The 19,196-nt window shown below is 38.4% G+C and overlaps 1 protein-coding gene across 1 annotated transcript in view; it reads left to right on the top strand.

Moving 5' to 3' along the window:
• Nucleotides 1-19,196, top strand: part of CRACR2A (calcium release activated channel regulator 2A) — a 186,599-nt gene that overhangs the window by 48,864 nt on the left and 118,539 nt on the right. The window contains exon 2 of the mRNA XM_069101435.1: nucleotides 719-974. Coding sequence (XP_068957536.1) covers nucleotides 759-974 — 216 coding nt within the window. The 5' untranslated portion in view covers nucleotides 719-758. The remainder of the gene's footprint in view (nucleotides 1-718; nucleotides 975-19,196) is intronic.

Raw genomic sequence — 19,196 nt, 5'->3', positions numbered from 1 at the left:
AATCGGGGTTAAGTAACTTGCTCAAGGTTACATGGCCAGTTATTTCTGGGTGTGGTGCTGAGTATCTGAGCCTGGATTTGATCCAAGTCATCCTGATACTGGAGCCGGTGCTCTTACTCACTGTGCTACCTGGCTGCCCCAAAGTAGAGCATCCTTCATGACAGCTAAGAGCTTGTCCACAGTAAAGGTACTAGCTCATCCATGGCCAGTAAGTTTCCCACCTTGAGATTCAAGTCTGTACCACTAACCTCAATAGCATGTGTTCCTCACACCCTTAGGAAAGTCACTACCTATCTGTGAAACAAAGGAAGTTGGGTTGAATGATTTCCAAGTTTCCTTCCAGCTCTAATATTTTATTAGCTGTTTGAAGAAGTATTCATTTGAATTTGTAGGTAAATTTGGGGGAGAGCATTTCACCCACCTTTCAATCTGAAATAGTTTTTAATTATTTTTCTCTTCCTTCCTGCACTCTTTGACTGGACGCTCTAGTCTAATAAGACATCATGGTAGGGATTGTTAAGTCTTTTTTTCTTCTTCCTTTCCTGGGCTTCAATAGCTAACTAAATATATAGTAGCTAAGAGATATCGAGGGAACATTGGCGAGTGGTTCTGCTCTTCATTCATCATTCCATTTCAGTCTTCCCTACCTGTCTTCCCTCTGTATTCCTCCCCCCCTACCTCCCTCCCAGCTCACTGTTTCTTGTCTTTTCCCATTTAGGTTCAGGAGCAGAGCTGGATCTTGAATGTGAACTAATAAGATGGCTGCTCCTGAAAAGAGAGCAGCTCGAGGATCAGGGAAGGCCAGAACTACACTTAAGGGGAATGAGGCCAATCCCAAGTTCCTGAAAGATGCACAGTGGAGTGGGACAAGAGGACAGGATCCAGGCCAGCTGGATATGTTGAAGAAAGCTCAGGAGTTTTTCCAGACCTGTGACACAGAGGGCAAAGGCTTCATTGCCAAAAGGGACATGCAGGTGAGAGGATCTGCTTCTGAGACCAGTCAGAGTTAACCTGGTATCATGGAGATTTGGAATAGAATGATGATATTATGGGGCAGCCTTCTCTTTCTGTTTATCATTAATGACACCTTCCTGTAGAAAAGATCACATCCATGGAGCATAGTGGGAAACACACTCACATGCACAGAGGTATCAGAAAACCTACCTTTCAGTTCTGACTGTTTCTAGCTATCTGATCATAAGTAAATCACTTGCCCTCTGAGCCTCACATCTTACAGATAAGAATAATAATATTTGCACTGCCTACCCTATAGAGTTTTTGTGGGCCTTAAAGCAGTAAGAAATGTGAATTATTAGTATTTACCAAAAAGAAAAAAAATGTGTTCCTTCCTCCTATTCTCCTCCCCCACAAATATCCACAAATGAGAATTATCTAAACTCCAGGATCTAGAGGGATCATGGGATCACAGTTTTGGAACCACAGGGGATCTAGAGATTGTCTGGAAGCAGCCTATACTGATTATTAAAGAACTATAATGGGAGTTAGGACAGCTGAGTAAAGCTTAGCTTGCCCCATATGAGCGAATGAATGAGAAAGCATCTATTGAGGGTTTACTTCGTGCTAAGCACTGTTAAGTGCTGGGAACACACATAGAAAAACAAGGCAGTGAGTGAGCCCCTGCTCTCAAGGACAGAGGGAGACAACACAGGGAGGATTCTCAGTTCCAAATCAGATGGAAAGATTCCATGGTCCTTAGGGTGCAGTGGGAAAGCAGATGGCAACGCATCTTCTTTATTGTCATTCCCACCTATAAAACCATATCCATTTCTGATGTTAAACCATTTGCCAATGCCAAGAACTTTGTTAATGGGAACTTTATTTTTCTTCAGTCTTTAGTAGCTGGCGGGAAGGGAGAGGATGTTGCTGCTGTTCCCAAGGCTCTTGGACTCCACTGCTCATCAATGACATTTGGCTAGTTCCTAGTATTGGTGGTGGGAGGGAGGGTGGGTCCATTCTCCTTAGGAATTGTTTTCCTTAATCGTGGATGCAAGGCTGTAAGTGGGCTAGTGACCACAGCTATTCCCAGGACTCTTGGACTCATGGTGCTGGACTTTCTCCATCTCTGTCTGAGGGAAGGTGGTGATTGAAGGGGTGACTGATGGCAGTTTGGCTTGCTTGACACACACACCACCTTTTTCCTCTCTCTCCTGGTACCTTGATGTTTCAGCTAGTTTATGACCTTGGAGAAGAGAGAAAGGAAGGAATGAGTTAGCTTACCATTATTTTTTAGTAAAATCTTGTATATAAACTAGAAACAATATCTGCCCCTATTTTTGAGTCTATGGAGATATCTCAAGAGCTCTGAAGTAAATTACTTCATTCAATTTAACCAAAACTTGTTTTATTTTTAACTTTTAGGCATTTTATTATATTAAAACATTAAAGATTTAGCATTTTCAGTTCCAAATTCCCTCCTTCCCTGTGGCTCTTCCCCATTTGAAAGTCAAGAAATACCGTTGATACATTGTACAATTAATACAAGAAAAACAATTGACAAAAAATATAAGAAATACAACAAATACCCAGTATACGTATGAAGTCACTCAAAACATATTTCCACATTAGCCATATTATATAGGGGCGGGGGTGGGAAGATCGAGACAAATAAAATGAAAGAAAATATGATTCAATTTGCTCTCAGCATTTCTCAGTTCACAGGTGGTTAGCATTTTTCATCTTGAGGCCTTTGGAATTGTCTTGGATCACTGGAATGATTAGAGTAGCTTAGTTTTTCACAGTTAGTTATTTAACCAATGTTTGTTAAGCCATGATTGGATCTGGAGTAGATACAGAATTGAGGTAAGACCTAGTCCTTGCCTTCAAGTGTTTTGCAGTCTAGAAGGGATGAAAGAAACTACATAAATAATTATAGCTTGAGGTAATAGCAATAACTAGCATTTAATAAGCAAGTTAAGGTTTGTAAAGCACTTTACATATGTTATTTCATTTTATCTTCACAATTGGGTGAGGTAAATGCATCATTACCCACCCCCACCCCCCACCATTTTACAGATGAGGAACTTGAGAAAGTGAGTGACTTAGTCACAAAACTAATCAGTGTCTGGAGCAGGTTTTGAATAAAGGACTTCCTGACTCCAACTCCAAAAATGTGTCCACTGCACCACCCAGCAAACTAAGACCAGCTAATGAAAGAGATGGAAAACAAAGTGATCTGTCTGGTCTAATGGAGATGGTCATCACTAGCCCTGCAGATTAATTCATGGCTGGAATTCCTGGTTGAAATTGGGGTTTAAAGGATGGATAGGAATTCAGAAGGCCTAGAGGGAGATAGAGGAAATTCTAGGTATAAGGGACAGCATGAACAAGGGTGCAGAGTTGAGAAAGTACAGAGCATGGTTGGGGACAGAATGATCCATTCAGACTGAACACAAAGTAGGCAGTTGGTAATAATATGAAATGAAACTGGGAAGGTAGAGTAACATCTGATTAGTACCTGTGGTACTAAGATAAAATGTTTGAATCTTAATAACTGGAAGCCAATGAGTCAATGAGCAGAGGAATGATACAACCATATCCTTACATAAGAAAAATTATTATGTATATGAAGGATTGATTGGAGATGGGGAGAAAGTAGTTAGGAAGACATATTAGGAGGGTATTATAGAAATACATGACAATGGTAAGTCTGTATTAGGATGGTGGTGTTGAGAACATAATACTTTATGTGAAACCTCAGGAAAGTTCAATGTAGCAAACAGGAGAGGCAGCATTATCTAGGCCATCACTTCTCAAAAAGTGTGGTCTGGAGGTGTTTGGTAGTCCCAGAGACCTTTCAGGGCATCTGTGAGGCCAAAACTATTTTCATGATAATACTAACATGTTTTTATTTATACTATAGCAAATATTAATAGATATAACTCACATACATACTCTTTGAGGAATCCTCAGTAATTTTTAAGAGTAAAGAGATTGGGTAGCTGACTGACACAGTGGATATAACAGGGTATGGGATCTGGACCCCCCAAAAGAAAAGACTCTCAGTCCTTGAACTTTACCACAAATTTCAGGAACCTAGTCCCTGAACCCAGGGCATTCACCTAAGGCATCGGGCTCATCCAAGTATAATCCTTTCAACTGCCCTTTCATTGTGGCCCTGACCTAGCCCAGTCCTTCATTCTCTGTTACCTCTGGACTACCCCCAGCTACTTGCCATTCCTAGATTACATCCAGATCTTCCCACAGTTTTTCTGTATAAAAGTATTGATCTTGCCCCCATTAAATTGCACAGACTCACTAGGAATTTAACTCACCCCAACTGATGTCATAATAAACTCACTATTTGGACTGAAAGAAGGCTTGAGTAGTCAAATTCTTTCAAGGCAGACCCGCATCCTCTACCTTTCCATTTCAGCATTCCCAGCACTCCAAAGCACAACAGATAGAGCACTGTCACTTGAAGTCAAGAGGTCTTGAGTTTAAATCTGCCCTCAGATGCTTACTAGCTGTGTGACCCTGAGCAAGTCACTTAATCCTGATTGACTCAAAAGAAAAAAAAAAGAGTAAAGGGATCCTGGAATAAAAAAATTTGAGAACCATTGGTGTAGAAGAAAGAGTCCTCCAGTTTGGGACTTAGGTGATTCCTGTGTCAGATTTTGATTCTGTTACTTGCCAACCCCAAGTCCTTAGGGAGTTTATTTTACCTTGCTGGTCCTCAGATTAGTCATCTGAAAAAAAGAAGGGAACTAGATAGGGTCTAGACTCCCTTGCATCAATTTCTATTTGGAAGTCTAATCCTATGCTGCTTCTAAGTAGTGTGAGTGTGAGCACATTTCATCTCTTGGGCGCTCAGTTTCTTCATCAGTAAAGTGAGGGCATGCACCTTTAAGGTGCCTTCTAGCCTTAAATCTCTTAATCTTACTACCAAATGGCCTGGAAGGAATCTTCAGCAATCATGTTGTCTGTTCCCCTGCTTCATCAACATGACTGCACCACACTATCATCCCACAGAAAAATTGCTATTGAACTTCTCCTTAATTTTCAAAAATCCATAAACTGAGAGTATGTCATCTAATCCCTTTCTGCCTGCCCCAGGTTCCTCATCTATAAAATGGGGATAATAATATTACCTGCCTCCCAGGGCAGTTATAAGATTTGAATGAGATAATATTTGTAAAGTGCTTTGCAAAACTTAAATATATTAATAGGTATTTATAGACATATAAATGCATGTTTATATATAAATATTTATAGATACATAAATATGTTTATATATAAATATTTATAGATATATAAACATGTTTATATATAAATATTTATAAATATGTGTATATGAAAATGCTGTTATTATTATTAAAGAATTCTTCTTGGCATCCTACCTAAATTCCTTGTACTACAATCATAATTTTACCCAGAAATGGAACCTTTAGTGCAATCCTAGAAAAACAAATTTCCTACTTTCTACTTTATCTCTAACACTATAAAAAAGGCATTTTCTGTAGTGACACTATATCTGTACTTGGAAGGTACGTGTGTACAACACACAGCTTACAAATTGTTTTTTAAAATAGGTATTTTTTCACAAGACACAAAAGCTGGGCAATTAAATGGTTCCATATCTGTATTACTCTTAAATATGATGTTTGCTTAGAGGTAAGGCTTGGGGGTTCCAAGTTGATTCTGGCACTTTGGATGAAAGTCAACATCTTCCCTGTCTCCCTTAGCCTACGGGATCATCCTTCAAAAGTTTCACTTGTAGTTTTGTCCAGCAGCCAATCCTTTTGCTAAAAGAGAGAATAAGGTTTGGAGATTATCATCCATTTCTCATGAAGATCCTTAGATCACTTATGTATAGCAAGTAATGATTTGTAATCTATTTCTATTTTGTAAAGATAGGGCATAAGACAGGACAGTTTGATGGAGTGAGTGCCAGACCTAGACTTAGGAAGACCTGAGTTCAAATCTGGCCTCAGACACTTACTAGTTGTATGACCAAGGGCAAGTCACTTGACCCTGTTTGCCTCATTTTCTTCATTTGGTAAAGAAGCTGGAGGAGGAAATGGCAAACCACTTCAGTACCTTTGCCAAAAACACCCAAATGGGGATCACAAAGAGTTGGACATGACTGAAACAATGGAGCAGTGTTAGACTGTGCACCAAAAGCTATTAAAAGAAGCTCTTTTGGAAATCTTTGACAAACCTCAATTCCTTCTTCTTAATTAAGAATTAATTCCATAATTAACTATCACAGATTTGTAGGGGTGTATTTAAATAGTATAATCAACTCAATCATCCACACTAATGGAGAAGAGATGAGACACAGAGAATGCTAGCTAGGTAGCTCCAAACTGGAAACTAAGGGGAAGTCCTACTGAGGAATGGCTAAATAAATTGTGGTATGTGAATATAATGGAATATTTTTATACCATAAGAAATGATGAAATGAACAATTTTAGAAATAACTGGGAAGATCTTTATGAACTGAAGCACAGTGATGTGAGCAGAACTAGGAAAATAATTCATAAAATGACAGAAACAGAGAGAGGAAAAAAAAAGAAAGATTTTAGAGCTCTGATCAATGCAATGATAAGCCAAGATGCAGAAAGAGATGTACATTTTCAAACATGGCTTGTGAGAGAATTTATTTTTTCCAGACTATGGAGATATGTATTAAGGGATTTGTTTATTCATATTTTTCTTACTAGTTTGAGGTAGTGAGTGAAACAGATCAATTTTAGAAGTACTTAGCTGGAAAAAAAAATTAAAATGGAATACTAACCAAGGGATAAGCTTAAAAGAAAAAGCATTTGTACTTGATTTTGGGATTTAATCAGACACAATCAAAGAGAAGTAAGTTCAGACACTTCTCCATTCTTCCTACTTTGTTCCTCCACCTCCCACCAGGTAAGTCATCTTAGGTGGGAGGCAGAAGTGGCTGTGATGGGGAACCCAAAGAGTTTTCTTACCTTCTGTATATCATTGAAATCACAGGTCCATTCCTTATATCCCTATTATTAACTTCTGAAGTCTTTATGTATCTATTAACTCCATGTATGCTGTAATTATGGACTGTGAAAGATGTGCTAATGTGAAGAAACATCAGTCACTTCTCAAGAAAATATATAGTCAACTTTCAAATTTCTATGGAAGGCTTTTGTGTATTGTGATTTGTGGTAAAAATAACTCTTAGCTCCTTGTGGGCATCATCCTGCCACTGCCTGACTACTTTGTAGATATCAGAAGTGGCCTCTTCCTTTGCCTTCGCTGCATTATTGATTTTACTCCCATCCATTCACTCTCATACCTGGGTTAGCCTGCAGACGGACAGGAGACAGAGTGGCAGGAGGCTCTCAGTTTATTGGGAAAAACCAAATGCAGCTATAGAGAAGAGCCAGAAAGGAAGCAAATCCAGTGTCTTAGGCATGCTTAGGGAGATGGATAGAGAAGGAATCAACTGAAAGGGTCACCTAGCTCTGACAGTTTCTAGACATATTACCAGGAGGAAGTCCCTATTAACTTTCTGAGACTCTATTTTTTCTATTTCTTCCAGCTTTGGAGATATGTATTAAGGGATTTCTTTATTCACATTTTGCTTAATTATAAAATAGAGATTATGATGCTTGTACTGTTTAGTTCATGGGTTGTGAGAATATTGCACTAGAAATCTAAGAACTCTACATAACTCTTAAGGTTTTGTTTTTTGTTTTGTGGGAGAATTAGGGCATTAGGAGGGTTTTCTGATCCCTGGAGAGGAGAGGTGGACCAGAGTGTTCCTGTGACATCTCTTGGTAGGGAGACAAAACACACAAGCCATGTTCCCTCTAATTCATTTAAGGTGTGAGTATGGAGTGAGACTCTCATAATCAAAAAACCATACTACCAAGCAAAAAACTAAGAACAGCTTATATGAACAGAGCTTAGTTATTCGCAGGGTGAGGATCAGCTGTGCTAGTACCTCAGCTTCTCTAATACCAGTAAATCTGCCAAGAGGCAGATCAGACGGTCTTCTTGTTCTGGCAGAACCTACACAGATTGGGGTTTGGGGAAGGATCTTCCTTTGTCACCCTTTGTTCCAAGCTTACTCTTGGGCACATGGGGGATCAAAAGCATGGGGCTCTGGGCTCCACAGTATAAGTCACATCCCAGTAGACAGTGAAGTAACAATGAGTGGGACCTGGGTATGGACCCAAGGATAGAGCTGAAGTCTTCCATGGAATCTATCTACCACAATCAAACTGGACTCCTCTCCACTCCTCAAAACCTATTTTATGTTTTCTTGCCTCTGTACTTATGCCATTCCTTGTGCTTAGGATGTCCTCCATTTCTTTGAGGCCAAATTCAAATATCAAGTAAGCTTTCTCTGATGCTTCTGGCTTGGTAATGACCTTTCCTTTAAAACCTTGTGTATCACTTTCTTTTTTAACTTTATAAAGTGCTTGCATTGTATTATATAGCAGCATATGTTATAGTTTGTGTCTATATTTTATATTTCTAGTGTGTGGGAGGTTTCATGAACAAAGACATCAAAAATTTCTATTACTATGAGAGTCTAGGAAAGTGTTTTATACCTAGTAGGTGCCTAATAAATATTTGTTGAATTGAAATGTCAATCAGCTGTGAGGTGACTTTGGGATAAGGCAGACACCATCCTCAAGAGGTTTTATCAGGGGGGACTAGCTATGTACGACGAACAGAAGTCTTGTACAGAGTCTTGTTTGTGAGAGTTTACATATTAATGTTACTGGGAATGACTTTCAAATAGAATGACTCTGGTACATATATATAACAGTTAACATTTATAGCACCTACTATGTGCCAATCACTGTGCTAATCCCTTTACAATTATCATCTCATTTGATCCTCACAACAACCCTAAGGCTTATAGGGTTATAAGGTTATAGGACTTGACCAGGGCAATACAGATAGAAAGTGACTGAGGCTGGATTTGAACTTAGGTCTTCCTTACTTGAGGACTAGTGCTCTATCCCCTGTGCCATCTAACTGCCAACATATGGGCAATCCTTCTTAGCTAATGGGAACTCCATTCAAAAGGTCCTCAGAAAGGATATCCCATATGTCTCTTTTTTTTTTGCCAGGCATGAGGATATACAAAATTTTCCAGGAAGATGGGAGTCTTTCTTCTTTTAAAAGAACTGTGAAGGCATCTAGTTAAAATGGCAGTGGGGAAAGTCACAGAGAAGCCACTCCAGAAAATGTTTTAAAATAGCACTAAATAGGGGCAGCTAGGTGACTCAGTGAATAGAGCACCAGCCCTGGAGTCAGGAGGACCTGAGTTCAAATCTGGTCTCAGACACTTAATACTTACTAGCTGTGTGACCTTGGGCAAGTCACTTAACCCCAATTGACCTGCCTTCCCCTCTTCCAAAAGACAAAACATAGAACAAAAACAACAAAATAGCACCAAATAGAATGATGATCAATAAATCCAAAGAGAAGATGCACTAAGTGCCTTACTCCAGCCAAAAACTAAACAAAAAGGAAGCCAGAAGACTATGGGAATGCTCTACCAGGGAAGCCAGGATAAGCTCAGATAAATAAGCTAGGAGTCTGCCAGTATTTGGACACAGAAGATGTAGAGGCATCTGTAACCTGCAACATCCTCTAATGGGAAGAAGGATAGGAAACCTGGTGTAAGTTAATGAGGAAGTCCCTGGGTGCTCTGAGCACTGACCATGACATGGGATGGGGGCGAGAAAAACTCTCATATCCGCGTCCTAAGGGATCCAAGAATTTGAAGCACTCTGATCTGGAGTGCTTCAGAGGGCCCTGAAGCCTGTAGCCCTCTGTAATGGGGAACAGAGAAAAGTGCTTGGAGAAGGAAACTGTAGGAGAGTCAGAGACCAGCAGCACTCTAATCATTCTAAGTAATCAGGGCCAGAGATTATAATGCTCTGGCAGGGACTGTGCAAGGGGCTGGAAGTCTGCAACAATTTGACCTGAAACTCCACAGCACTCTGAACCCAAATGATCCAGGGGGGAGCCTAAAACCTTCTGGTCCTCTGAGCAGAGATATACTAGGGCAAGTAGAAATCAGTGGTAGGAGTCCAGGGAATAGAGATAAGGACCAAACAGTGCATGACTGTCCTCATGCAAAAAGGAAGAAATGGAGTCTATTCTTGGCACAAAATCCCAAATCAGGAACTGAGGCAGGAGATATGAATAAATAGAAGACATTGAACATGGAAATATGGATCAACAGACACTCAAGACATATAACTAGAAGAAGAAATTAACTACACAAAAGTTGTAAGCAAAGCCTCAGAGGGAAAAAAAAGCTTTATCACAAGACCTACAAGAGAACCTGGGAAGAATTAAAACAAGAAATTAGAAATTAAATTATAAGTGAAATAAGAACTCTGGAGGAAAGAGATGTAGGGAGAATAAATAGCTTAGGAAATAAAAAGCTAGAATATCTTAACAAAGTAGCAGCTACATGGATATAAGAATGAAGCAACCAACTCAATGACCACATGAGATATTAAGAAATATTAGGATAAAATAAAAGACTGGAAAAAAAAGAAAATATAAGATATATGGTATAAAAAAATCTTGGAAAACAGATGGAAAAGAGACAATTTAAGATTGATCAGACTCCCCCCCCCCCCCCCGTTACCAAACCAAAAAAAAAATCCCTAGGTACCATATTTTTAAAAATCATAAATGAGACCACCTAGATCTGTTAAAGCCAGGTGTAGTGGTGCATGCCTCTAATCATTGCTGCTGGGGAGGCCGAGGCCGAGGCTGATAGATTGCCCAGGTTCAGCAATTCTGTGATACAGTGGGCTAAAGTCAATCAAGTGTCTGAACCAGGTATGGCAACATTATATTGAGTCTTTAAGGGAATTAGTGGGGTGGGGGTGGGGTGAGTGGGAGAGGGAGCATCAGGTTCCCTAAGTAAGACTGACCAGCTCAGGTAAGAAACAGAGCAGGTCAAAGTTCTCATGCTGATCAGTAGTGGGATTTGGTCTATGAGTGACTGCTAAGGAGATGCATTTGAGACAAAGAGAGAGACAGAAACAGGAAAAAAATAGAAAAAATATACTGGTTCTTTCATGAAAGATAAACCAAAATGAAATCTCCCAGGAGAATCTTAACCCAAATCCAGAGATTCCAGGTCAAAAATAAAGTATTGCAAATGATCAAAAGACTGAGAAGGCAAAAGATATAGCCTTACAAAAAAAATAACTAGTCCTTCAAGACTAAATATAATCTTTCAGGTTAAAAAAAAAAGAATCTTCAATGGAATAGATGCCTTACCAGATGATGAAAAGAGCAGACTTAATAGAAACTTTGAAATGTAAATATAGAAGTTGAGAGAAACCTAGATAGGTAAACACACAAGCAATTGAAGGAGGTTAAACAATGATCAATCACTTATATTTTAATAGGGGGAAAAGAGACAAATGTTTCTTCAGAACCCTAATTTCTTTAGGGGAGTAACAGAGGGACAAGCAGAGAGTCTTGAGGAGGGGAAATATTTTTTTCTGTTTCTATGACTTTAAGAGTAAAAAGAAAAAGAAGAGAAAAAGAAATACATCATGGAGGAAATGAGGATGACAGGACAGAAGTTACTATTTTAATTAGAGTCTGAGAGAAGAAGAATATAGAAACATAGAGGAAGGGGTTAAGGTAGTATGCATCATTTGAATCTTCTTATCTGAAAAACACACACATTATGTAAAAAAATATTAAACTCAAAGTAGGTGGAGACAGGGAAAGGGAAGATAAGTGTTTAAAAGGGAAGGGAGAGTTGAGTGGGTACTAGTCACAAGGAAAACACCTTTTGTCTCTGGAGGGTGGATTGTAAAAGGGTGACTAAAAAAAGAAACAAGGTAAAATCCAACAGTGTGAATGGGGCAAAAAAGAGGAGGGGCAGTGATATGGAAGCAAATGGCTTCAATTATAAATCACAAATGCTGATCACATTACATCTCTTACAGAAAGATCACCTGTACAAAGAGGGAGATGGGGGTGGGAGGGAAAAAGGGAGATAATTATAAAAAGAATAGGATGCAGAGAAGTACAAGTTAACAACTATAACCACCAGCACAAATGGGATGAACTCACCTATAAAACAGAAGAGGATAGCAGAATGAATTCAAAATCAGAATTCAAGAATATGTTATTTATAAGAAAAAAAAAACTTGAAACAAAGATTCACACAGAATTTAAATCTGTGGCTGGAACAGAATTTATCATGCTTTAGGCAAACTCAAAAAAAGCAAGGCTATCAGTTATAATGCAACTCAGATAATGCAAAAATAGAAATCTTCAAAGCAAACTATGCTTAAAGGCAAAATAGACAATATAAGTTTTATATGTGTATGTATAAATATGTGTGTATAGCTATCCACATACATGTGTAACAACATAGCATCTAAGTACTTAGTAACCTTTCCTCTTTGAAGTTCAGAGTCATAATTTTGTAAAAATTATGATAGCTGTAATATACACATACACATGTACACATATACACATACACATGTAATATACCCTCCAGGTCATTCTCTCTCCTTTCTCAAGGAGTTCAGCACCTGGTTCACCATTTTGCTCGATTCTACAAGTCTTGCCCTTATGCTAAGGGTCTCTTCTCTCCATGTAGATGTCCCTTGGAACTCCCTAATCTCTCAATTCCTCAAATTCTTTAAACCCTATGACTTCTTAGATTCCACTTTAGCCATCTATAAAGCAATCACACACTCCATACTGCTATTGCTCTCAAATGTGTCACTAAATTTGAACCAATGTATCACATCATATAGCACAGTTGGTTCCAAATGGAATCAGATATAAAACGTAACATTACAAAAAATTAAATTATCAAGGAAAGAAACCTCAGCAGTAAACTACAGAGGCTTAGGTTGGGGCCACTATTGGCCGTCCAATGATAGAGTGATTTGGGTTTAAAGATGTAATCAGGTAGCTCCATTTAAAAGACAATGGGTTTTTTAAAAGTGTCTTTTCAGAACTCTACTTTAAAAAATCAAAAATGAAAACTGCTCAGGACAAAACATAAATTGTCGGGGTGGCTAGGTGGTGCAGCGAATAGAGCTCTGGCCCTGGAGTCAGGAGGACCTGAGTTCAATTATGGCCTCAGACACTTAACACTTGTTAGCCATGCGACCTTGGGCAAGTCACTTAACCCCAACTGCCCTGACTTCCCTCTTAAAAAAAAAAAAACACCTGTAAATTGGCCCAGCTTTTTGAAAAAAAAAAAATGAATAAACGAAGGAGGAAGAGGAGGAGAAGAATTGGAGGAGTAAGAACAAAGGATGAACAGCAACAAGGGTCATGCATGAGAGAGAGAGGGAGAGAGAAAAAGAAAGAGAGAGGGAAAGAGGGAAAGACTGAGAGACTGAGATTTCCAGAGCAGGTGTTGTGAGTTAAACTTTGTCATGCATATTTCTTACATATGTGCCTCATTACTATTATGGTCTAAGTTTAAGCTTGCTAAAGTCAGTATAAAACATGAGCATTTCCATAAACAGTGTACATAAAGAGGATAGTATATAAAAACCTTAAATCTTTTTTATGTGTGGCTTTTATGTTTTTAAAATATATAATGAATTGAACATGTTTGTTTCATTTCCTTCTTTTCTCATCTGTGTACTTTTTAATGCTAAGATGACTTAGTCACTCTCTTCCCCAACCCCACAGAACTGAAATTAATTTATTCTTTATTCCTCTAATTTGTTTATGATATGACCATTTATATCTAGGTTATCTGTCCATCTGTTTGATTTAGGAGGATAAATAATCATTAAGTCCACAATTATATGAGAGGTACCCTGCTTAGTGCAGAGGATACTCTGAGATTTTGCAGTTTAATGATCTGGGCTTTCTTTGAGCATGGCCTTAACACTGCTTCAAGTTACTTTTGCTTTTGTTTTTATTTCTGGTGGGATAATCATCAGAAAGATAAAGAAACTTTCTTATTGCAGTCCAGAACTTTTAACATTCAGCAGCTTTCTAAGGTGGAGCCATCCACACCATTACAGTCTTTTTCCTTTCCAAGGCCCAAAGACACTTGCAGATGAAAAAGAAACTGTAAAATGGGGCAGTTGAACTATTCAAAATCCAAGATCACACAACATGGGCCCATTATTGCTTCAGACTGGAGTTTGGAACCCCAATAATCATGATTGGAGGTTTTAAAAAATTTTATTTTCAACTTCTAGAATAAAACAAGCATTTCCATAACATGGCATGATAAAAAAAGATAATTATGCATGAAACTACAAATCTACTATGCCCAACTTGTTATTCCTTTCAAATATACAACAAAATTATTATATAATTTTTTTCTTTTTTTCTTCCCTTTCCCACCCCCATAACAACCATTAGACACAAATAGGTATATGTATGTAAAATTATTCAATATATACTTCTATTATTTTTATGGATTTGGATAGTGCCTTTCTTCATATGTCCTTTATAGTTTATTTGGGTATTTATAATAGGCAAAATAACTTATTTGCTCAAAGTTGTTCTTAAAACAACATCGCTGTTACATATATATGTTATATATATGTATACACACTGTTCCTTTTGTTTTGCTCATTTCTTCATTATTTCATGTTAAGTCTTTCCATTTTTTTCTAAAATAATTGTACTCATCATTTATTATACCACAGTAGTATTCTATCATAATCACTTGTTCAGCCATTCCTCAATTGATGGGCATACTTGCAATTTCTAGTTCTTTGCCACTGTAAAGATTGCTGTATAAACATTTTAGAACATATAGGTTCTTTTCCTGTTTCCCTAATCATCTTTGGAGATAGACCAAGTAGTGGTATTGCTGGCTCAAAGGGTATAGGTCTTTGGGTATAATTCCAGATTGCTCTCCAAAATGGTTAGATCCGTTCACAATTCCACCAACAATGTATCAGTGTCCTAATTTTTCTACATCTTTTCCAAAATTAGTCACTTTCTCATTCTATCATTTTAGCCACTCTGCTAGGTGTAAAATGATATCTCAAGGTTGTTTTAATCTGCATTTCTCTAGTCAATGATTTAGAGCATTTTTATGACTATAAATTATTTTGATTTCTTCATTGGAAAACTGCCTGTTGATATCCTTTGACAATTTAATTTATAAATTGGGAAATTACTCATATTCTTACAGATGTGACAAAGTTCTTTATATATTTTGGATATGAGACTTTTATCTGATAAATAGTCTTTAAAAATTTGGATACATGACCTAGATATAAAAAGAGATTTTACAAGAAAATTAGAAGAACATGGAATATATTACTTATGAAACTTATGTATAGGTGAACAATTTATGAATAAACAAGAGATAGAGAGCAAAGTTAAGTGTAAAACGGATAATTTTGATTGCATTAAATTAAAAAAAGCGTTTTTTTTACAAGTAAAACAAATATAGCCAAGATTAGAAAGAAAGCATGATTGGAGATTTCTAAGGGATTTGTAGGCACTGTAACCTGCTAAACTCCAAGGAACAGTTTTATAATGATGGCAGATTATTGTATGCATAAAAGGAATGAATTAGTCTTCTTCCCATTGCTCCTCCTTCCAGATATTTTCATAAAGGCAGGTAGGTGACATAGTAGATAGAGTGCCAGGCCTGGAATCAGAAAGTCTTATCTTCCTGAGTTCAAATCTCAAACACATATTAGCTGTGTGACTCTGGGCAAGTCACTTAACTATGTTTGCCTCTGTCCTTCATCCATAAAATGAATTGGAGAAGGAAATGGCAAAGCACTGTAGTATCTTTGCCAAGAAAACCCCAAATGGGATCACAAAGAGTCAGACATGATTGAAAAACAACTCAACAACAACTAGATAATGTTTGATTCTTAGACAGATCTCAATTCCTGAGAATGAAACATGAGTTGTTAGGGGTAGTGCCCTAAGAACAAACCATAGGTCTTATTTAAGGAATTTTTTTTTATTTTTCTTGGGGGGAAGGAAGCAGGGGGGAATGGGGATATATAAGAGGACATGAATGGCATGATGATTGGGGTATCCTAGGATGAATAAGTTTGAGAGCCATTGACCTAACAGATAAAGCCTTGAATTGGAAATCTGATATTTCCACATCTACAAAGATGTATTGTCTCCCAATTATAAAGTGAGCTATTATCTAAGCCCTCCTTCCTCCCCATACATATTGACCCTCCACAGAATGTGTGTGTATGTATATGTATGCATGTGTGTATACACACAGCGTATATGTTTACATATATGTATGTGTGTATAGGTTTTTATATTTATGTGTGTGTGTGTGTATACTGAATACCTAGGGGATATTGTGAGGCTAAGAGGGGTTAATATGTGACTTTACATTTCCTTAGAAGGGTGATAGATATGAGATAAAAGTGGAGATTAAAGATTTTTTTTCTTAGAAAAGAAAAACAGACCCTTTAAACACAGTCTCCTTGATGCCAGAGAATGTTGTTTTGTTTTGATTTTTCCCTTCTGATTTTTGTATTCCCAGCTCCTGACACAGAACCTGTCATGGTTTGCTTTCCTTGTCCTGTGTTTTCACTGTGGGGGTGGGAAGAGAAGATGCATGTGGAAACCCCAGGTCTTCCTGTCCCAAGACTGGCCGTCTGTGCAATCAATAAGCATTTATTAAATACCTGTCTTGTGCCAAACACTCTGTTATAGGGATTTGGAGACTAAAATGAAACAGCCCCAGCCCTGAACAAGATTATTTACATCTATTAGGGTAAACAACATGGATATATGTGGATATACAAAGTAAATGCCAGATAATTTTCTGGGGAGAAGCACTAACAACTTTGGGGAGAAAGGGAAAGGCTCTCATGGCCTTAGGAGGTGACATTTAAACTGAACTTTAAAGGAAGCCAGGACTGAAGTGAGCAGGAATTTTATTCTGGATATGAAGGACAGCCTGTACAAAAACACAGAGGTGTTATATGCAAGGAAGGGGAAAAAGGCCCCTTTGGCTGCACTGAAGAGTGTATGAGGAGGAGGAATGCAGAGCAAAAGCCTGGAAAAGTTGGCTGAATTGGACTTCAAAGTATTTTTAAGGCCAGACATAGGAGTTTGTGTTTTATCCCAGAAGAAACAGGGAACCACCAGGACTTAGTTAGCAGAGGAATGTCTTGCAGTATCACTTTGTCAGCCATGCCCTCATAGCTTTTTGAATGGAGATAAAAGCTGAAGGAAGTAGAATTATTTAACCTAAAGAGAATAATAATAATAACCTGCAGGTATATTAAGAAGTATCATGTGGGTGATAAGATACATCTGGCATTCATCTCTACTGATGAAAGAAGCAGGAAATAAACTTGAGATATAGCAAGAAAGATTTGGATCAAGACTTTCAGAGAGATTTGTGAGAGTCAGTATTAGAAAATAATGGAGAGAGTGACTACAAGAGCTCAGACCCCTTTCCTGGTGAGCTATAGATTAATGTCAGTGTGATGGCCTAGGTGCATCTATTCATGAAAGTAGGAGAATGGACTCAATAACCTCTGGAATTTCCTCCTAGCCAGAGTACTGTAGGTTTACATCATGATGTTGGAGATAAAATTTAGAGAACTAAGGCCAAGAAAGGTGTGGGTGGGGACTATCAGAGTTATCCCAGAAAGTACTATAAGGAGAGGTAGAGGTGGAACCCAAGTTGGGTTGCATACTCTACCTCTAACAGTGATATTTGGTTTAAAGAGAGCTAATAAATTTTTCCCTCGCAAAATAAAGTCTCTCCCTTTTCTAAATATCCTCTACTCACACCCTCCAACATGGTTTTTAAGACAGATGGTTTATGGATTATAGATAAAGGCAGAAATTCTTCTGGATACTAAACAGATGCATACCTGCAATCTCTACTTCTCCCTTGTCCTTCTCTCCCTCTTTTAAAGAACATTCATATTTAATTTAATTCTCCCAAATGGCTTCCCCATCAGCCAATCTTCTCATTCTGCTGTGCGTCACAGTCTCTCTTAATATAGCTACCTGCCAAATTAAATTTAATGGTTGATCTGCTAGAAGATTGCCACAGGATATTGCCAAGTGCTCTTGCATGTTGTTTGATGGGCTTTCACACCTGCTAGCTCTTTTTGCTTTATTGTTCAGATGGGTATCACAAAAGAGCTATTGCCCCTTTTCCTCACCCCACCTAACAGACTCATAACCTCTCCCTCTACTTCATCATAAGTCACTTTCAGTATCTGTGGAACAAGCATAGGTTTCCCCTATGCCTTCAGGTGAGGTATGGGTTTGTATAAAGAACTTCATGGGAGGAAATTCCTCTTCCAAATAGATAGGAGAATTTTATGACACCAAGCTTGTTTGAACACATTTGGAGACTTCATAGGTATAATAGTTTTATGGGATTGAGAGCCAGAGGGAACCTTGGAAATCATTTAGTACAACTCCTTAGCTCAGGTCAAGTGACTTGCCCAGGGTCATCCAGCTATTTAGCAGCAGGATTAAAACCCAGGACACCCGACTCAAAACCCAGTTCTCTTTCCACTTTAACGAATTACCTGGTCAGTGGCTTCTGTTACTGCTGTACAAATCTATCCAACTCTGCCTAGGGCCATTAAGAAAGTCAAATAAGAAGGCAGCAAGTCAGAGGCTCTGCTACAAGTTTGTTCTCTGTCCCTTTAACGAGGCCCCACCTGAAAAGATTCCAACAGTTTGGACAGGAGCTGGCAGCCAGTCAGCAACACTGGGCCAAATCTTTGTTTATTGCTCCATGGCCATCCAAATGCAAATATTCCAGTGTCCATCATTCTAGTATTTAGGTCTTTCCCTTTTGGCCAATCTCTGAGACTTCCTCATCAGGGCGAGAGGAGATGGGGAAGTTGGAAAACAGAAAGGTAAGAAGGAAATCAAAGTAGAAATTTGTGTCTGATGACTCTTGCCTGAACCCCACTCTTCCCCTGTTACTGTTGTTCAGTTGTGTCCGACTCTTTGTGACCCCGTTTGGAGTTTTCTTGGCAAAGGCACTGGAGTGGTTTGCCATTTCCTTTTCTAGCTCACTTTGTGGATAAGGAACTGAGGCAAATATGGTTAAGTGACTTGCCCAGGGTCACACAACTGGTAAATATCTGAGGCTAGATTTGAACTTAAAAAGATGATTCTTCCTGACTTCAGCCACCCAGCTGCCCCAACCATGAACGATAGATTTGGAGTTAGAAGACCTTGTTTTAGTCCCAGCGACTGTACTTACCATGTAACATTGCGCAAGTCAT

This window comes from Petaurus breviceps, unplaced genomic scaffold (genome assembly GCF_028583685.1).
Source record: "Petaurus breviceps papuanus isolate PSGF00001 unplaced genomic scaffold, PetGlider_PUasm1.0 470, whole genome shotgun sequence".
Classification (NCBI taxonomy): domain Eukaryota; kingdom Metazoa; phylum Chordata; class Mammalia; order Diprotodontia; family Petauridae; genus Petaurus; species Petaurus breviceps.
This window is presented reverse-complemented; position numbering and strand designations above follow the sequence as displayed.